At 44.6% G+C, this 18,694-nt stretch overlaps 2 protein-coding genes across 2 annotated transcripts in view; one reads left to right on the top strand and one right to left on the bottom strand.

Annotated features, from left to right (window-relative positions):
- Window positions 1-328: 328 nt before the first annotated feature.
- On the bottom strand, window positions 329-16,947 carry CKS2 (CDC28 protein kinase regulatory subunit 2). The gene is made up of 3 exons (XM_068237800.1): window positions 16,745-16,947; window positions 8,764-8,891; window positions 329-682 (listed from the first exon to the last, which is right to left on the bottom strand). The coding sequence occupies exons 1-3, from the start codon at window positions 16,801-16,803 to the stop codon at window positions 630-632; spliced, it is 240 nt and encodes a 79-aa protein (XP_068093901.1). The 5' UTR covers window positions 16,804-16,947; the 3' UTR covers window positions 329-629.
- A 153-nt stretch (window positions 16,948-17,100) lies between these two features.
- SHC3 (SHC adaptor protein 3) overlaps window positions 17,101-18,694 on the top strand; it is a 152,673-nt gene continuing 151,079 nt past the window's right edge. Inside the window, exon 1 of the mRNA XM_068237784.1 lies at window positions 17,101-17,145. The gene's annotated coding sequence lies outside the window, so the exon portion shown is untranslated. The remainder of the gene's footprint in view (window positions 17,146-18,694) is intronic.

Raw genomic sequence — 18,694 nt, 5'->3', positions numbered from 1 at the left:
AAAAATGATTACACTGCCATTTGCTTGTCCTCATTGTGCTGTGAACCAAATCTTTTTCAAAGTTAAACATTTGGCATGCAAAACAAACTGTTGAAGCAACACTAACCTGGTAGGAAGTGTGCTATTAAGCTAACAGTGTCCTAAATAAATTCCTCATTTAATAGAATGCAGTTTTGTTTTATTAAAACAACATACTATAATTTGGCACTTGTCTCATGTTTGGTAGCAGACACATAGAAGATGGTCTTCTTCGCAATCCAATAGTGTTACTTGTAACATTATATCAGGACCAAGTCTGAAAAGCAGGAAAAATCCATACAAGAACAAAAAAATTTCCAAAATATATTTTCAGAATTGAAAAACAAATTAAGATTTTAGACATGCATAGAACATGTAAACTTTAACAGTGGTTGTGAAGAAAAGAAAAAAAGGAAAACAAATCTCAAAGTGACAGAAGGAAGACTGAAGAAACAGAACACAATAGCAGCTCCAAAATGTAGACACTCCCAGAGCTCTGTTGCTGTCAATACAGCGTGTGCACAGCTGTGGTCACGAGAGTCATAGTCTTTGTATTCACTGAATACTACAATATATACAGATTGTCCCAAAAGATGCAAGTGAAGAGTGGATCATTTCTGCTGGTCTTTTGGAAGAGGCCGTCTGAAAAGCAGAATGTGAGGTTCTGAAAGTGAAACAAAAATAGGTTAGTTAATGTTTATTATAGGTTAGTATTTAGCTAGTTTTTTTTTTTGTGTACACAAACACTGAACAGGGAGACAAAACTGCTTTTGATGCTGCAGTACTGACTTCAAAAAAACTTAAAAAACTCAGAAGAAAAAAGCAGGCAGTTAAAATCTGACAGAACCGACAGGTTTTGGGCTAGTCCATCTCCTCATGGGGGATTCTCAGGGTTTTCAACAGCATTTCCTGAACAGCAGTTGCAAAGTCTAACTGACTGTGTGCAAGTGAGTAGGGAGGCTGACTGGTATCTTACTATTTTTGGCAGTTAAACTGCTGTTCAGAAAATGCGGTTGAAAAAGAAAACCCTGAGAATCCCCCCATGAGGAGATGGACTAGCCCAAAACCTGTTGGTTCTGTCAGATTTTAACTGCCTACTTTTTTCATGATAGTGGTCCTTTAACCTCCTTGGTGGTAATCCCTAGCTAGGGTCATGGAGGAAAACCGCAGCTCAGAGCGGTAATCCCGACCTCTGCTCGGGGAAGCCGCCGGAGGTCGTGTGCAGAGCATTGCGCGCAGCGGACGTTTTTATATACCTCAGGGAGATCCCTGACGTTGGCCGCCTTTCTCCTTCCTCTCCTCCGGGGCTCTACTTCTTCCTGGTGAGATCGCCGTCTGTCGTCATGACAGCCGGCAATTTCCCTTTAGAGTTGCAGCACCACCCGGAGGATGGAGGCATAACTGCAGCGCTGGAGCCAGGTAGGTGAGTGATAGTAAAAAAAATTGCTACATATCTCCCTGGCAGCATGATTTTTCAGGCTTTATGGGCTGAAAGGGTGCAAAAAAAAAAAAAAAAATTGTAGCATGATTTAAAAACTATAGGGGATGGAATTTGAGAATATTTTTTTCATTGTTTATCTCATTAAAATGCATATAGCTATCACCCACAAAAAGCCTAATTTGTGGCAAAAAAAAAACAAAAAAAAAAAACACACCACAAGATAGAATAATGTCAAGGCCAAATGAATGAGAGGAGTGATGAAATGCAAGATTGGCTCATATTAAGGGAAGGGTAAAATAGCCTGTGGTTGGAAGTCGTTAAACCTATTGCAAGAAGAACACACGTGCAATTGACAAAAAACAAAAACAACAACTTTGTGCATTAGGAATGCAACTTTACTTAAAGGACTTCCGAGGCCAAAAACAAGAAAATGACACTATACCTTTAATATCAGAATCCACGGAGGATGTCCAGCGCGTCCCCCGCACCGTTCCGCCGTCATTGCAGCCCTTTTCGTTCCCCTATGGCTCGGCCCGACCCCACTGAACGGGTCGCATGTATGCCACAAGTAAGATGGCCGCCGCCTTGAGCCGCGGCTGCGCAGTACGTTCTGCCGCGAGTGCTACTGCGCAGCCTTTAGCCCGCCTCCCGCCGCGTACAGAGTCCCGTAATGCTGCCCAAGGCTGCGCAGTCGCACTCGCGGCAAAGCGTACTGCGCAGCCGCGGCTCAAGGCGGCGGCCATCTTACTTGTGGCATACATGCGACCCGATCAGTGGGGTCGGTCCGAGCCATAGGGGAACGAAAAGGGCTGCAATGACGGCGGAACGGTGCGGGGGACGCGCTGGACGTCCTCCGTGGATTCTGATATTAAAAAGGTATAGTGTCATTTTCTTGTTTTTGGCCTCGGAAGTCCTTTAAAGAGGAACTCCAGTGAAAATATTGTAATGAACAAAAGTGCTTAATTTTTACAATTATGTATTTAACGCAATTTTTATTGAATTATAAACTGCAATGTACAGATAGAGAATGAGCTTAGCAGGAACCCTTGCAGAGGGACCTATCAAGGTATAGCATCAATTACAGTTTATAAAAATTTCTAGACATATCTATTGTACGAGAGGATTAAGGCTAAAACTTTAGATTATGCTCCAATAACTCTCGTAAGATCAATAGAAACTAAACTAGACAAATAACTAACTATAGAGTATGAAAACTGGAACACACTGCATGAGGTAGTCATGCATACTAGTGCAGACTCAAATCTACTACAACATGTATAATGGAGAGAGATCATCATCATGAAGATCTTGCATTTCTACACTTGGTAATGGAGAGGGGGGGGCAACGCACATGGCAAGGTGGGGAGTGACAAAGGAGTTTATCCCAATGAGCAGCTCGTCCTCAGCAAGAATCGTACATTACAAATGAGGACACTCAGTGTGCCCCCATGGGCAGGGTTTGTTTAGGAGAGAGTACCTAGATATTCCTCTGAAGATTGATAATCAATCCAGACTGCCCAAATTGAATATTTGTTGTATTTATATTTGCTCTCCAGGACGGTCTCTTCAGTTTGTTGAATTGAAAATTTTAAGAACCAGCTTCTGACTGAAGGTACCTGGGTAGATTTCCAAAAGAGAGAGGAATCAAGACCTTAGCTGCATTTAACATATGAGGAACTACTGATTAGTATATCTCGGTGACTTAGAGGTGAAATATATGACAACCCCTGGTATGACCTATTTTCTGACAGGTCACATGGACAGCAGACCAGCAACCACATATCATTGGACAGTCCCAGAATAGATGTAAAAGGGTTCCTATGCCTCCACACCCCCCTCCAGCAGCTATCATCCCGTAGTAAATAGATTTGGGCCAATTTCACAGGAGTTCTGTACCATCTAGATAGAAGTTTAAAATTACTTTGGATTCTAGTGCTTATTGACAAAGTATGAGCATGTAACAGAACTGTGCTCCGTTGCTCTTCGTCTAAATCAGATCCCATTTTCCTCTCCCAGGCCCTTAAATATAGCAGTGGCTTCTGGTTTTCATGGTCAAGAACCAGTTTGTATAGAGTGGACACTGAATGTTCAATTTTGTCTTTTTTGGTGAAGAGGGACACCCAATCATGTGGTCTAATTCCATCATCTAGCACCGTTTTAACAGAGTCTTTAAGAGCCGCATACCATGCTTCTAACTGCCTACGCTTCCAGAAGTCAAATGGGAACTGCCCGTAGTCTGTTCATAGTTCTGCAAGAGAAAAGTCTCGTTCCTTGCCAAATATGTCCTAAACATACTGGCTGTCCTTTTCCCCAAGAAGCCTCGCTCAAGCCCAGGCTCAAAAGAGGGTAGCCTACTAATGGAGACATTAAGGAGATTGGGCTAAACCAGTCCAATCTCGTTTAATCAATCAATTACTTTTAGAGCGTTGAGGATCCAGGGGGGGGGGGGCTAAGTGAGAGTGCCCTTAAGTTGAATGGAACCCACTGTGCCAGGGCCACATCCCTTCCCCCAAAAATCTTTTCCAGGACTACCCACCCCTTACATGTGGTGCAGTACTTCCAATCAAGTAGTCTGTTTAAAGTGAACCAGAGACGAACCACCCTCATGTATTTTTACCATATATCGGTGAGAACATTAGAGAAAACACCTACCCTATTCTCTGCTTCATCCTTCTCTGCCCACTTGCCTGTGATGGGCCCTGATAAAATCCCCAACTGAGCATTCAGTCTGGCTTTGCTCAGGAATCATTATAGCAGAGTCATTATAGCAGAGCCAGAAGGGGGCAGGCTTGGTCTTGAAAAGACATCAGAGAAGACAGACTCCGCTATAATGTTTTCTGAGCAAAGGGATTTTATCAGGGCTGATAAGCAAGCTGAGCAGTGAAGGATGAAAGAGCAGGGTAGGAGTTTTTCTCTAATGTTCCCACTGATATATATGGTAAAATACATGAGGGTGCTTCGTCTGTGGTTCACTTTAAGGCCACAGATTGGAAATATTTCTTCACATCCGGGAGTAACTATCCCACTCTATCCTTGCTCTTAATCAGCGTTGAATAGGCTAATCTGGGTGTTTTCCCCTTCCATACAAATTTTATGAAAAGGGAACATAGTTCTGTAAAGAAGGATTGGGGCAGGGGAATGGGTATCAGAGAAAAGTACCCTAGGGCAATAATTATATATCATTTAGTCAGTGTTTACCCACTGTAAAAGCTTTCCTCTCCCTGATTTACATTCTGACATTTATCACATGGTGACATTTTTACTGCTGGCAGGTGATGTCAGTGGAAGTCGCTGCGGCTTGCTTTTTTGGCAGCTGGAACAACTTATTTACCAAACTTTTTTTTTTTCCTACTTCAAAGATTTCCTCACATAAATGTTCCGTAATTTAACGAAAAATGTTGCTTCATTTTACTAAGCCCTGCTCGGTAATGTCTAACCAGCTGTAGAATAGGTCTGTCTTTTGTGTATTAGTATAGAGATCTGCACATCTAAAAAGGGATACAGAACTGCCTCTCAATAATGTATCTTTCTGCACACTTTGTTTGTGATGTCCCTCTGGCAAGGGCATTGGAGCAAATGGGTTAACAAGGACCAGGAGGCTCTTCCTATTGTCCGTCTGCCTTGTCTATCAATGTTAATAGCAAGTCCACATAGTTCTTAAAATATTGAACATTTTACAGGCTTAACCGATTGCTCTAATGTAAGTGAATTAACATTCAAGGTACAGTGGGTTTGCAAGAGTATTCTGCCCCCTTGAATTTTTCCACATTGTGTCATATTACTGCCACAAACATGAATCAATTTTATTGGAAATCCACGTGAAAGACCAATACAAAGTGGTGTACACGTGAGAAGTGGAACGAAAATTATACAAGATTCAAAACTTTGTAAAAAAAATAAATAAATAACTGCAAAGTGGGGTGTGCGTAATTATTCAGCCCCGAGTCAATACTTTGTAGAACCACTTTTTGCTGCAATTACAGCTGCCAGTCTTTTAGGGTATGTCTCTACCAGCTTTGCACATCTAGAGACTTCAATCCTTGCCCTTTATTCTTTGCAAAACAGCTCCAGCTCAGATTAGATGGACAGCATTTGTGAACAGCAGTTTTCAGATCTTGCCACAGATTCGCGATTGGATTTAGATCTGAACTTTGACTGGGCCATTCTAACACATGGATATGTTTTGTTTTAAACCATTCCATTGTTGCCCTGGCTTTATGTTTAGGGTCGTTGTCCTGCTGGAAGGTGAACCTCTGCCCCAGTCTCAAGTCCTTTGCAGTCTCAAGAGGTTTTCTTCCAAGATTGCCCTGTATTTGGCTCCATCTATCTTCCCATCAGCTATGACCAGCTTCATGCACCCCCAGAGCATGATGCTGCCACTACCATATTTGACAGTGGGGATGGTGTGTTCAGAGTGATGTGCAGTGTTAGTTTTCCATCACACATAGCGTTTTGCATTTTGGCCAAAAAGTTCCATTTTGGTCTCATCTGACCAGAGCACCTTCTGCCACATGTTTGTGGCAAACTGCAAATAGGACTTCTTATGCTTTTCTGTTAACAATGGCTTTCTTCTTGCCACTCTTCCATAAAGGCCAACTTTGTGCAGTGCACGACTAATAGTTGTCCTATGGACAGATTCCCCCACCTGAGCTGTAGATCTCTGCAGCTCGTCCAGTCACCATGGGCCTCTTGACTTCATTTCTGATCTGCGCTCTCCTTGTTCGGCCTGTGAGTTTAGGTGAACGGCCTTGTCTTGGTAGGTTTACAGTTGTGCCATACTCTTTTCTGAATGATCGCTTGAACAGTGCTCCGTGGGATGTTCAAGGCTTTGGAAATATTTTTGTAGCCTAAACCTGCTTTAAATTTCTCAATAACTTTATCCCTGACCTGTCTGGTGTGTTCTTTGGACTTCATGGTGTTGTTGCTCCCAATATTGTCTTAGACCAGTGTTTCTCAACATTTTATTGGTATGTACCCCTTTTAAAACCCTGTACTCACCAAGTACCCCCCTAGCATAGTAAACATCATCACAAGTACCCCTTGACAAATATATATTTAATCGTAATACATGATAATTGGTTCTAAACTATGTACAAGCATTTACTATTGCTTTTAATTAGCTAAAACACTAATTTGGTGTTTAAATAGGATTTATAATTTTCTAAAACTCTAAATTTGTTATTCTTGGTTACGTATATCAAGCCCGAGTACCCCCTGGAACCATCAGAAGTACCCCCTGGGGTACACGTACCACACGTTGAGAACCTAGGTCTTAGACAACCTCTGATGCCATCACAGAGCAGATGTATTTGTACTGACATTAGATTACACACAGGTGCACTCTATTTAGTTATTAACACTCATCAGGCAATGTCTATGGACATCTGACTGCACTCAGACCAAAAGGGGGCTGAATAATTATGCACACCCCACTTTGCAGTTATTTGTAAAAAATGTTTGGAATCATGTATGATTTTCGTTCCACTTCTCACGTGTACACCACTTTGTATTGGTCTTTCACATGGAATTCCAATAAAATTGATTCATGTTTGTGGCAGTAATATGACACAATGTGGAAAACTTCAAGGGGGCCGAATACTTTTGCAAACCACTGTATTTACTGCACAAGTCGGTAGTTTACCTCACTAGTTGGTAATTTTACTTTGCAGTGCAGTAATAGGTTTAGAGAATTGGTATTTGAGAAATAGTTCAGGAAAAGTTTTTCTGCATTACAGAATGTGGTAATGCTTAGTGAATTTACACCATAGCATCAGTTCTAACTTACCTGTGTCACTCTTTTCTCCACTTTTCACTGGAAGATTTAAAGTAACCTTGTGGTGGGAAGGATATGAAGGGTTCCGTATTTATTTTCTTTATAATTAAGCCAATTACCCGGCTGTCCTGCAGCTAATACTTTTAGTCATACACCCATTATGATCAGGTGCTATGATTTAAAGTGAACCCGAGGTGAAAATAAACGGATGAGATAATCAGTTGTATTAATCCTCCTACTCCTAAAATTGACTTTTTTTTATAGCCCATGGTTTTATATTTAAACATTTACAAAGTAGATAGCATGTTTTATTGTTTTTCCTCAATGGCAGTCTATTAAAAAGTGTACCTGAGAAAAACATATTTCCCATTCAGGCCATTGATTCCCTCAACATCCTACCGGGCTGCCTCAATCCTCTACTAGCTGTCTGGATAAATCTTCTAGTCACTGCCAGTCGGGCACGTACTGCGCATGTGCGGCCTATTGCCAGGACCCGTCTGCAGCAGGTGCAGAACACCCAACGATGAGACAGGTGTGCTCGGCCAGGCATGGGCAATACATGGCGACTGGAAGATATACCTGGATGGCCAGTAGAGGGTCGAGGTGTCCTGTGAGGACTGCAAGGGAGCCAACGGCCTGAAGGGAACTGGGGGAGTTTTTTCCCCCAACCCATATCAGGTTTCCTCTAAGTGGCCCAGAGTTAAAATATATGAAATATCAACCTTTTTCTATCACTTCCCTGCCCTCAGAAGTTGTAATCTGCCAGGAAAACTTTTATGGTTGTAATTTGCTTATCAGTAAAGTTTACTATATACCTGACAAGGTAACAAGGCAGAAGCTGTCACTTGCATGGCTGAAAATGAACTCTTTCAGGCATCAAAATAATTAAAAAAAAACAAACAAAAAAAAAAAACAGAACAGCCTGGTTATTAAAGCGGAATATAACCCTGCATTTCAACTTTGCTCTAAAACATTATTTACAGTATATTATATGCAACCAGCATTTTTTTTTTTTACTAGACCAGCATTGGAAGGGTTACACAGGGCTTTAAAGTTAATGGAGATTTCTGCAGACGCATCCGAAGCTGAAATAGATACATTTATGTAAACAAAATGTATCTAAGTGTTGAATGTGACTCATCTCTCTGACTGAGAAGGAGCTTGGAGGACAGCCAAAGAGTGTGTAACATGTATCAATAGATACATGTAACTAAATAGAATGTATCTATCTGAACTTCTGCATATCTCTCCACGGAACTTTAAACCGCTGTGTTTAACCCTTCCAATGCTGGTCTAGTAAAAAAAAAATGCTTTTTGCATATAATATGCTGTAAATAATATTTTAGAGCAAAGTTGAAATGCAGGGTTATATTCCGCTTTAATGTTTTGCACTGTACATACACATTTAACTCATGCTCCAAATGGGTACTTACCTAGGTAGAGAGAAGCCTCCAGACAATACGGAAATTCGGCCCAATTATGTTTGCAACTTATGTAAGTCATAAAACAACCTATGCCACTTTGAACTCACCTGGCTCGTGGATCATGTAATGGACCCAACCAAGGCTTTGCTGAACACCAAGTCTTCGCCACTCTTCTTCAGACATCAGGTGGGTTTTTGGTACTTGTTTTGCTAAGTCTTTTGGAAGCATGACATGCCTAAAAGAGATTAAGGATTCCACAAATTTTATGGAGGTCATATTGAGCATCTTATTCCAGTAATAAGGTGAAAGTTTGGTGTGCAAAGAAACTGGTACTTAGAGTCCATTGTGTGGCATCAAAACAGATTACGTTACAGACAAGGATTCAACTGAAGTGGTGGCTTACTAAGCAGAGTTGAGCTATATACAGACTAAAGCTGGCCATACACTGGCCCGATTTGCGCCCGTTTCGACAGCAGATTCGATCACTGGGATCGAATCTGCTGCCAATCGTTCACGCTACACGCCGAATTTCGATCCATTTCGTCCGATCCCGTCGATCGCGCCGTGCGGAAAATAACAGTCGATCGCCCGCGGGTAAAGAGCGCATCGCTAGCGGCGTTCGAGTGCCCGACGACCGACGCAATAGAGCCCGCATACATTACCTGCTCCGCCGGCACGACTCCAGTCTCCCGGTCACCGCTGCTCTGTCTGCGCTCTGGTCTCCAGGTCCGGCATGCCTCACTTCTTCTAGCCCGGCAGGAAGTTTAAACAGTAGAGCCCCCTCTACTGTTTAAACTTCCTGCCGGGCTAGAAGAAGTGAGGCATGCCGGACCTGGAGACCAGAGCAGCGGTGACCGGGGGACTGGAGTCGCGCTGGCGGAGCAGGTAATGTATGCGGGCGGGGGCAGCAGCAGCAGCACCACCACAACAGATTGTGAACGGTTTCAGGCTGAAATCGGTTCACAATCTGTTTGCAGTAAAGGTAGCCATACGATCAGATTCGATCAGAGAGGGATCTATCTGTTGGTCGAATCTGATGGCAAATCGACCAGTGTATGGCCACCTTAAGGAAGGCATACACAATTCAATGGCCTCAATTCACTAAGATCATGCTGGAGATAATAAGGCAAGAGAAAATTTACCTCCACACAGTGAGAGAGTTATCTTATCTCTTCATTACTAACGTTACCTCCACTGTAGTTATTTTCACACGCAGTTAATTAACAGCCTGTCTTTACCTCCGGAGTTATTTTAAGGATTGAAGAGTTAACTTAAAGACAGAAGAGTTAACTTTAGGTTTGCCTGAGGTAAAAGGTTTCCTGAATACTACATGCCTTATCGCCATGGTGATAACTCTAGAAACGTTATTAAAGACAGGAGTTAAAGGACTTACGAGCCCAAAACAGTAAAAAATGTCTGTACCTGTATGAAGTTGGAAGGCACGGAGGACGCCATCCGCGCCCTCCGTGCAGTTCCGCCGGGTCCCCGCTGCTTATCCTCCCCCCGTCCCTTCCAACTTCATACAGGTACAGACATTTTTATACTGTTTTGGGCTCGTAAGTCCTTTAAGCTTAGGGAATTGAGGCCAATATCTTTATTAGATAATTTGATAAAAACGAATGTACATAGAACATTTATATTGCGCTTTTCCCCTGGAGGACTCAAAGTACCAGAGCTGCAGACACAAAGGTGCACGCTATAGGCAGTAGCGGTCACATCTAGAACTCCTGACTACAGCTTATAAGTCAACAGTTTGCGTTGTTCAACTTCAGGAATTGCTAGAAGTGGTCAATGAAAAACTATTAACCTTCCACGAAAATATTTGCATCTCATTAACTCATCCCTAGTTATTCATATTCAATGAAAAATAGTTAGAGAACAGAAAGAAAAGATCCAGCAGTCCGTGAGCTGATATGTCCCTCACCACAGCTCCGGTGTCCCCTCTGTTGCAGATGCCGACCTCACCAGGTCAGTATCTTCTGCGCCGCTTGCGTTCATGTGGTTTAGAGCATTTGGTACAGGCTCAAAAGTACTGCGCCTGCAAATGCTCCAGACCACATAAGCGTGATCATGAGTGGCGCTCATGCAGGCGGAAAAGATGCCGACCTGGGAGGTCGGCATCTGCAACGGAGAGGACCCTTGAGCTGCAGCGAGGGACAGATCGGCTGCCAGGGGCTGGAGGAAGTCTCAAGTAGAACTTTATTTTCCTTGGATCTTCAAATTCTGCCAGTGCATGTAAACTTATGAGCACAACTGTACATGCTAAATAATGATCTATGACAGGCCACTAGACAATCTTTCTTTTTGAAAAAGCCCAATGACAACAGTTCTTGGGGCCCAATGAATGATCTATCCTGTCAATCAATGTGAGGCCATGTGATCACTCACAAATGTAGTACAAGCACAGCTTTTCCACGTGAACTTTGAATGAAGGACCCAAGTCTGTTCTGTACAGAGAACAACTATGTTGCAGTGCATACAAAACTGCTGTCTGTAGGGATAGCCAATCATATGCAAATAATTCCGAGATGATGCAGATTTTATGCAGCTTGAAAATGAACCAAATGCATGGAGGCTGCATTTTATTAGTTAATCCTCAAGACTCAATGTGCCAACTTATTACTTTCCTCATTGTTCATCCCTAGTTGTGCGTTAAATCGTTTATAGGTGTCGTTTATGGTTTCAGTTTCTTCACAATTTTTATGTAGCATGCCATCTAAAAAGGTATGTACACATGCGATAACCACCAGCTGAACCGGCCGATAACTGCATAATTCTGCGTGTACAGCAGCCACCGATAGATCCTGCTCGGGATCGGACGTCATTAAGGATCAGTCATGACAGACCCTTAACAACTCAGATGCCCATGCAAGACCAATGCCATTTTCAACCACCCCAGACCGATAGAAGCTGCTCCAATGTGCGCCAATTGTTGCCCCTCGGCACCCACCACAAATACCAACAAAACACACAACTAGCCTCAAGGCTAGGGATGTGTCTGAACAGCTTCATTCCCCAACAATTGTGTGTACTTTGCTTTAGTAGACGGTAGAGAGGACCATCTTCCTGGATCCTAATAAAAAGGTACAAACTGTTCTACTAGAAAAACCTTTTCCATTCAGTGACCAAGCAACCTGATCTAATGTTTGTGGAGATGACATATGAAACTATCCAGAAAGTTGCAGCCTCAGTAATTAGGCTTCTGTGGGTCAAAACAGTGAAAATGTGAAAGTCTGATGCAGCAGCGAGCCCCTTTGGAGAGAATGAAACATTTTCCTCACCTTTGGGCCGGTTAAGACGGATGCCGACGTCTGTCTTTGTTAAAGCCGAAATCCACTGCCCCCGCCCCCACTCACAGTCCGTTACGTGAACATGGTTGATCAAATGTTCCAAGACATTGTGTGCAATTTCAAGCATCAGCTGCATTTATGGTTCTGTGCATCAGGAACTGAACCCGAATGCTTTTCTGCTAAATGAGACAAGCAGCTGTCCATCTGAACCAGCCCTAAATATATTATAAACCTTAAAGCGGAATATAACCCTGCATTTCAACTTTGCTCTAAAACATTATTTACAGCATATTCTATGCAACCAGCATTTTTTTTTTTACTAGACCAGCATTGGAAGGGTTACACACAGAGCTTTAAAGTTCCGTGGAGAGACATGCTGCCGCAGCCGAAGTTCAGATAGATACATTTAAGTAAACACAATGGCTATCATTCATAAAGGAGCTGTCGGTAAGGAGAATCAATGCAGGAAAACACTGCTGCCGGTATTTTAGACTTCTGGGTGGGCATTAATAAAAATGTATCCAGTTGCGATAGCAGTGCGGAGATTCCCCAAACTAGGCTGGTAGGCAGGCGGTAGGCTTGCAGAAGCACAGGAAGCAGCCGCGTTGATACATTTCTCCGTGTTCCGCTCTACTGCAGCTGCCTGGGAGGTCTGTGTCTCCATTCACTTTACATTGGTATCGCCACATCAGAGGGAGCGGTACTTCCCAACCTCATACCGCTTGCGGTATTCTTTATGAATTTACATTTTGTTACATTTGTTCCGATAATCACCGCACAATGCGGTGATTTATCACTCTGCTCGGTAGTGTCAGTTTTTCATGCGGAAAGAGGCTTTAATGAATGCAATACTTTCCGAGTGTTCGGTAAAGTCAGCTGTTTTAAGCATTTCCGCATGCGGAAATGCTTTATGAATGATAGCCAATGTAACAAGTGGTGAATGTGACTCACTCTGACTCTGCAGGAGCTGGAGGACAGCCAAAGAGTGTGTAACATTCACCACTTGTTACATTGTGTTTACTTAAGTATATCTATCTAAACTTCGGCTGCAGTAGCATGTCTCTCCACGGAACTTTAAAGCTGTGTGTAACCCTTCCAATGCTGGTCTAGTAAAAAAAAAAAATGCTGGTTGCATAGAATATGCTGTAAATAATGTTTTAGAGCAAAGTTGAAATGCAGGGTTATATTCCGCTTTAAGATTGACAAAGGGCCAGCTGTGGTCCAAAACAAGCTAGTGTCATCACTTCTGTATACTGTACAACTTTGGAAATATTTTTTGCACTGCTTTTGTATACAACTTCTGAATTATTCCTCGCATTACAGAAGAATCTCATTATAGTAAACTGATATAGTAAACTCAGTCCTCAGGTCCCAGCAAATGTGTATGTATAAAAATATAATGTATGACAGATTCTGCTATAGAAAACTACTTTTCCTGGTTCATTGGAGTTTACTACAAAGGGATTCTACTGTATTCTGCACTAAATGGGAGCGTTTAAACATGTGGTGTATGTTAATGCTATGTATAATCATAAACTTTGAAAAAAACTGACCATTTTTCTAGATATCCCCCTCCAAAACTTCTATAATATAATTTAGCATCATGAATTGTCAATATTAAGAGCTACAGAAAACATTTGTTCTTTATAAGTGCATGACAGAACTCAGAACAGGGGAAAAAAAGTTTTAATCCACAACCAGTTTATAACACTGTCCCTTATTTATTGCCCCTAGAACAAGTTTTCTTTTTCTCAAAATACTTACTACATAAAAAGGCCTAAAGGACAGAAAGTGAGGAAAACTTTATAGGGACAAAAAAACAAAACAAAACACAGGCAGCAAAACACACAAACAAGTTTCTAAAACTCCCAAATCTCAAAATTTGGCATTTATAGGGAGTCTGAAGCTATAAAAAAACAAAAACGAGAGGGAATCCTTCTCGTTCCTCTCCCAGTCCTGTCTTTCTTGTGCTGGCTCCCCCGTTAGTCTCTAACCAATCGGAGACTGCTCTGTCAAGTGCCCGAGGCTTCGTAAGTCTTCACGAGTCCGAGTGCTCCCGAAAACGGGTCGCACCATACTGCGTATGCACGAGCATGATCTGTTGAGCATGCACAGTACGGAACCGCCCATCTTTAGGAGCACTCAGGCTCACTAAGCCTTACAAAGCCTCCTGCAGCAGGAGGTTTGAACCAGGGATCCTGCTCTGGAACGTAGGGACCATGAAAGGAACAGGAAGGCTCATTAGGACCCAGCGCCTTCCCTTCGGCAAGTATCAGTTTTATTTATTTTAACCTTCTGGGTACCACGTGTAGTAAATTCTACACCACACTTGTGGCTGACTCAGCCTGTTGGATTTACACCACCTGCCATTTCTGCTCCCAACCCAATCATGCGCACCCGAGAGGGGAGATTACGCTGTCATATGAAAGCTGACATTTCCCCTCAGTGATCAGTAGCCATCGCAATTGGCTCCTGATCACTACAGTCGCTGGCTGATTGTAGTGATCACTATTGTCAGCGGCAGTCCGAGGGGAAGAAAAGGACGGGGACTCACCTTCCTCATGTTCCCCCGGCAATCTTCGCTCCCCTCCGCTCTGGCCCGCATCCCTGCTCGCTCTGCCTAAGTGTGAGGTCCCAGCTTGATGACGTCATCAAGCCGTGACCTGGAACTTAGCGGCAGTGCGAGTGGGAATGCCGGCCAGAGCTGCTCATCGCTGGAGCCTGGGAGGTGAGTAAAGGATGCTGGCAATACAGAAGACACCTGGCTACACTATGCCTAGCTAACTATACTGGGAATCCGGCTGCCTGACCCCCTCAAACTCACCCCCCCACCATGTAAAATGGCCTGGTCCTTAAAGAGACTCAGAGCTCAAGTAATGTAAAGCTATGATACTTACCCGGGGCTTCCTCCCGCCCCATAAACACATTTAAGTCCCACGCCGTCCTCCCCCCGGGCAAGTATCAGAGCTTTACATTACTGAGCTGTGTCTCTTTAAGGGGGGTTAGGCAGCCGGTCTCCAGGTTAAATACAGCTTCATATTCAAGGGCTGGTTCACACAGGGTCCCGCTCAACATCTCATTTAACCACTTGATGACCCACCCTTTACCCCCCCTTAAGGACCAGCGCTGTGTTTAGTGATCTGTGCTGGGTGGGCTCTGCAGCCCCCAGCACAGATCAGGTAACAGGCAGAGAGATCAGATTGCCCCCCTTTATTCCCCACTAGGGGGATGATGTGCTGGGGGGGTCCGATCTCTTCTGCCTGCGTGTGGCTGGTGTGGGGGGGCACCTCAAAGCCCCCCTCCGCGGCGAAATTCTCCCCTCCCTCTCCTACCTGCTCTCCCCCCCCCCCCCCCCAGAGATCGGGGCTGCACAGGAGGCTATCCGTCCTGTGCAGCCAGTGACAGGACGTCCCCTGTCACATGGCGGCGATCCCCGGCTGCTGATTGGCCGGGGATCGCCGATCTGCCTTACGGCGCTGCTGCGCAGCAGCGCCGTACAATGTAAACAAAGCGGATTATTTCCGCTTGTGTTTACATTTAGCCTGCGAGCCGCCATCGGCGGCCCGCAGGCTATTCACGGAGCCCCCCGCCATGAATTGACAGGAAGCAGCCTGCAGCTGCCACTTTGCCGACGCACGGTATAAGCGTGCGGTCGGCAAGTGGTTAACCAATGCTTAACTCGCTACTGCACAGAAAATAGTTGAAGTCTGTTCCTGTTGTTACATTTTGATACGCTGGATGCTACAGGTAGCATCCATATACGTCTGGATCTACCACAACATTTACATGAAAAGCAACTGCGTTTGCCATTGTTTAAAGTGTACCAGAGATGTTGCTTGCTACAGATTTGATACTTATGGCCCATACTCACGGGCTACATTTGTGGCCTGTCGCTAGCACATGGGAGCGTGTGCGCGACAGGCTGGCGAGCATACACACGGCGGAGGGACCTGGCAACTGATGCGAAGGAAGCTGTTGCTGATGTTCCTCCCCCCGCCGGAAGCTCAGGGTATTCCCTGCTGGTTGCTGTCGCTAGTCCACATACCCACGCGGACTAGCGACAGTTGCGGCGACAACAGCGACGAGCGACAGTTTGGGGTGCACGCCCGTGTTGCGCCTCGTACTCACGGGCGACCTGTCGCCACAACACGCGCGCACTGCGTGCTGCAGCGACAATTGTAGCCCGTGAGTATGGGCCATTACCCAGGGCTTCCTCCCGCCCCATAAACACATCCAAGTCACACACCGTCCTCCCACGGTCTGCTGTTCAGCCCCAATAAATTTGCTCAACCGCGTCAGTCCGGGTCCATGTGCAGAAGACCCGGACTGTACAAGTTACCGGGGCTGATTGCGGTTGAACAGCAGACCGTGGGAGGATGGCATGGGACTCAGACATGTTTATGGGGCGAGAGGAAGCCCTGGGTAAGCATCAAATCAGTATCCAGTGATATCTCTGACTTACTTTACGAAAAAAAAAATCCACTTATTTGAATGGAATGGCGGTAGGTCCCTTTTAACTGACATTTTTTGGGGGGGAACGTTGCATTCACCATATTCCTTAGAAACGTTACAAATAAGCTCCTATCCGGATTACGAGCCTTATTTTGCCGCAGGACGGGATACTAAACTAGATACTGTAGAAATGATTCCGACTATAGCAAAAGCCTGATTGGGCAGACTCAGCAACATACAGTGGCCGGATAGCAGCCGCCTCCCTCCCGCCAGCAGTGCGGACATAGAAGCTGCTGCTGCAGCACCGCCAGGATTTCCGCCCGGACGCGCACACGCGCTCTCTCACCTGTACTCGTACTTCTCATCAGTGTATTTATCAGAGTAATAAATGTTCTTGAACGACATGATGACAGCGCGGACGCCGGAGCCGCACAGCACACTCCTCGCTGACGCACCGAATGGCCACCACTCAGCAACGGCTTATTTCCGCAACTGCCGCTGAGATTCCTCGATTTGAATCGCACAGCACACTCTCCTAATTGGTTCTAGGAAGCGGTTCCCCGAACCAATCAGGAGAGACGCACTGACTCGTCACGCGTATGGTGAAAGAGAAGCAAGCCAATAACATCCCTGTTGCTAGGCCTTACCTGAAAACAGACTGTACCATAGGGCATTATAGTTAGGGGGAGCCTATGGGAGAAGACTCTCGGCGACGTCACCGAACACGTGTACTGCGTCAGCATACAAGTGAGCAGTAGGGGGCAGGTTCTAGATGTTTCGGGTAACAGCACGGCTGGACTCGTGCTTGCTGTAGTAGCTAGTCACTGAGGACTGAGGTGCGCGCGGTGTGGAAAGCTGAAACTGCAGTCTTCTTCTGCAGGAATGTCGTAGTTTTTCTATAAGGAAGACACGTATAACTGCTAGAATGATATGACCAGTTGTCATCCATTCACTATTTTTACATAAAATATGGATTTTATAACAATTGTGGCATGCTGCTTGTGCCTGTTAGATACAGGCGGGTGGCTGCTGACTGCTCTCAAGCACCTTTTTTGGGCAGCTATGGGGCATCCATATAAATCTGTCCCTTTGGTAGAAGGATAAACTAATCTTTGGTAATCTAATCCCTCTGTCCCTTTTTTCTTCCTCATTTCTTCTTCTTTACTGAACAGTACATGGTTCTATGTAAATAAATGTATTTTTCTACTCAAAAATGTTTTTGATATGCTGTAAACTTTATTCTCAGCCTTTAAATTGATATATATATTTTTTTTTTGGAAATGTTCATATGAAGGAAAATGAATTGGGATAGAAAGAACCAGTGTGGTTTGAAAGTAACATATTTTTCTCATGAAGTCTTTATGGTATGTGTGACTAGGGGTCACCTGACCAACTTTAATTCCAACTCCCTTCTCGATCCCCTGCAATCTGGTTTTCATACAGCCCATTCTACAGAAACAGCCCTCACCAAAGTGGTCAGTGACCTTGCCAAAGCCTAAGGCAAATACTCTATCCTGCTCCTCCTGGACCTCTCCTCATCATTTAACGCTGTTGACCACTCCCTCCTCCACTCCCTGCAGTCAATGGGCATTCAGGACCTAGCCTTAGCGCCTCCTACCTCTCCAACCGCTCTTTCACATCATTCTTCAATAGCTCCTTATCCACTCCCACAACCCTCTCGGTGTTCCTCAAGGTTCCGTCCTAGGACCTCTACTGTTCTCACTCTACACTGCCTTAATTGGCAAAATCATCTCCTCCATGGGCTTCAATTACCACCTGTATGCCGATGACACCCAGATATACCTCCACACACCAGATCTCTTCTCCTCCACCATGGACAAAGTTTCATCCTGCCTCCCATCCATTTCCTCCTGGATGGCCGCTATTTGGACAAGACTGTGCTTCTGATATTTCCACCCCGCACAGCTGCACCCCTCCCAGATTTACTGTAACAATCGTTGTAACACAGAGAGGGTCTGATTACCGGTGAACTGCAGTATCACAGAGAATACAGAATATACCCGATTATCGATGATCTGCAGTATCACCGATAATCAGATATATCTACTAACCTCTGTTCACCTGAGATAACGAGTGAGTGTTAAGTGCAACAACAATACTTTGAGTACTGCACAGAAGTATGTTCCTTCCGATGGCCTAGACTCTCCCGGGGGAGGAGCTAGGCTGAGAGTAGGAAGGACAGAGCATGAGTGACACCAGTGAGAGGGTGTCACTAACAGGTCTGGGAACTGCCTCTAACAGTAAGGCCAGTTCTCGAGGTCGGGCAAGCCAGGTC

This window comes from Hyperolius riggenbachi, chromosome 1, assembly GCF_040937935.1.
Source record: "Hyperolius riggenbachi isolate aHypRig1 chromosome 1, aHypRig1.pri, whole genome shotgun sequence".
Lineage (NCBI taxonomy): Eukaryota > Metazoa > Chordata > Amphibia > Anura > Hyperoliidae > Hyperolius > Hyperolius riggenbachi.
Note: the sequence above shows the minus strand (reverse complement) of the source record. Positions and strands in the feature narration are given on the sequence as shown.

Coding starts and splice junctions, on each gene's coding strand:
- CKS2 (XM_068237800.1), bottom strand. CDS start 16,803: ATGTCGTTCAAGAACATTTATTACTCTGATAAATACACTGATGAGAAG. Junction 8,892..16,744: donor GATGAGAAGTACGAGTACAG/GTGAGAGAGCGC, acceptor AATCTCTTTTAG/GCATGTCATGCTTCCAAAAG. Junction 683..8,763: donor TTACATGATCCACGAGCCAG/GTGAGTTCAAAG, acceptor TTTCACTTTCAG/AACCTCACATTCTGCTTTTC.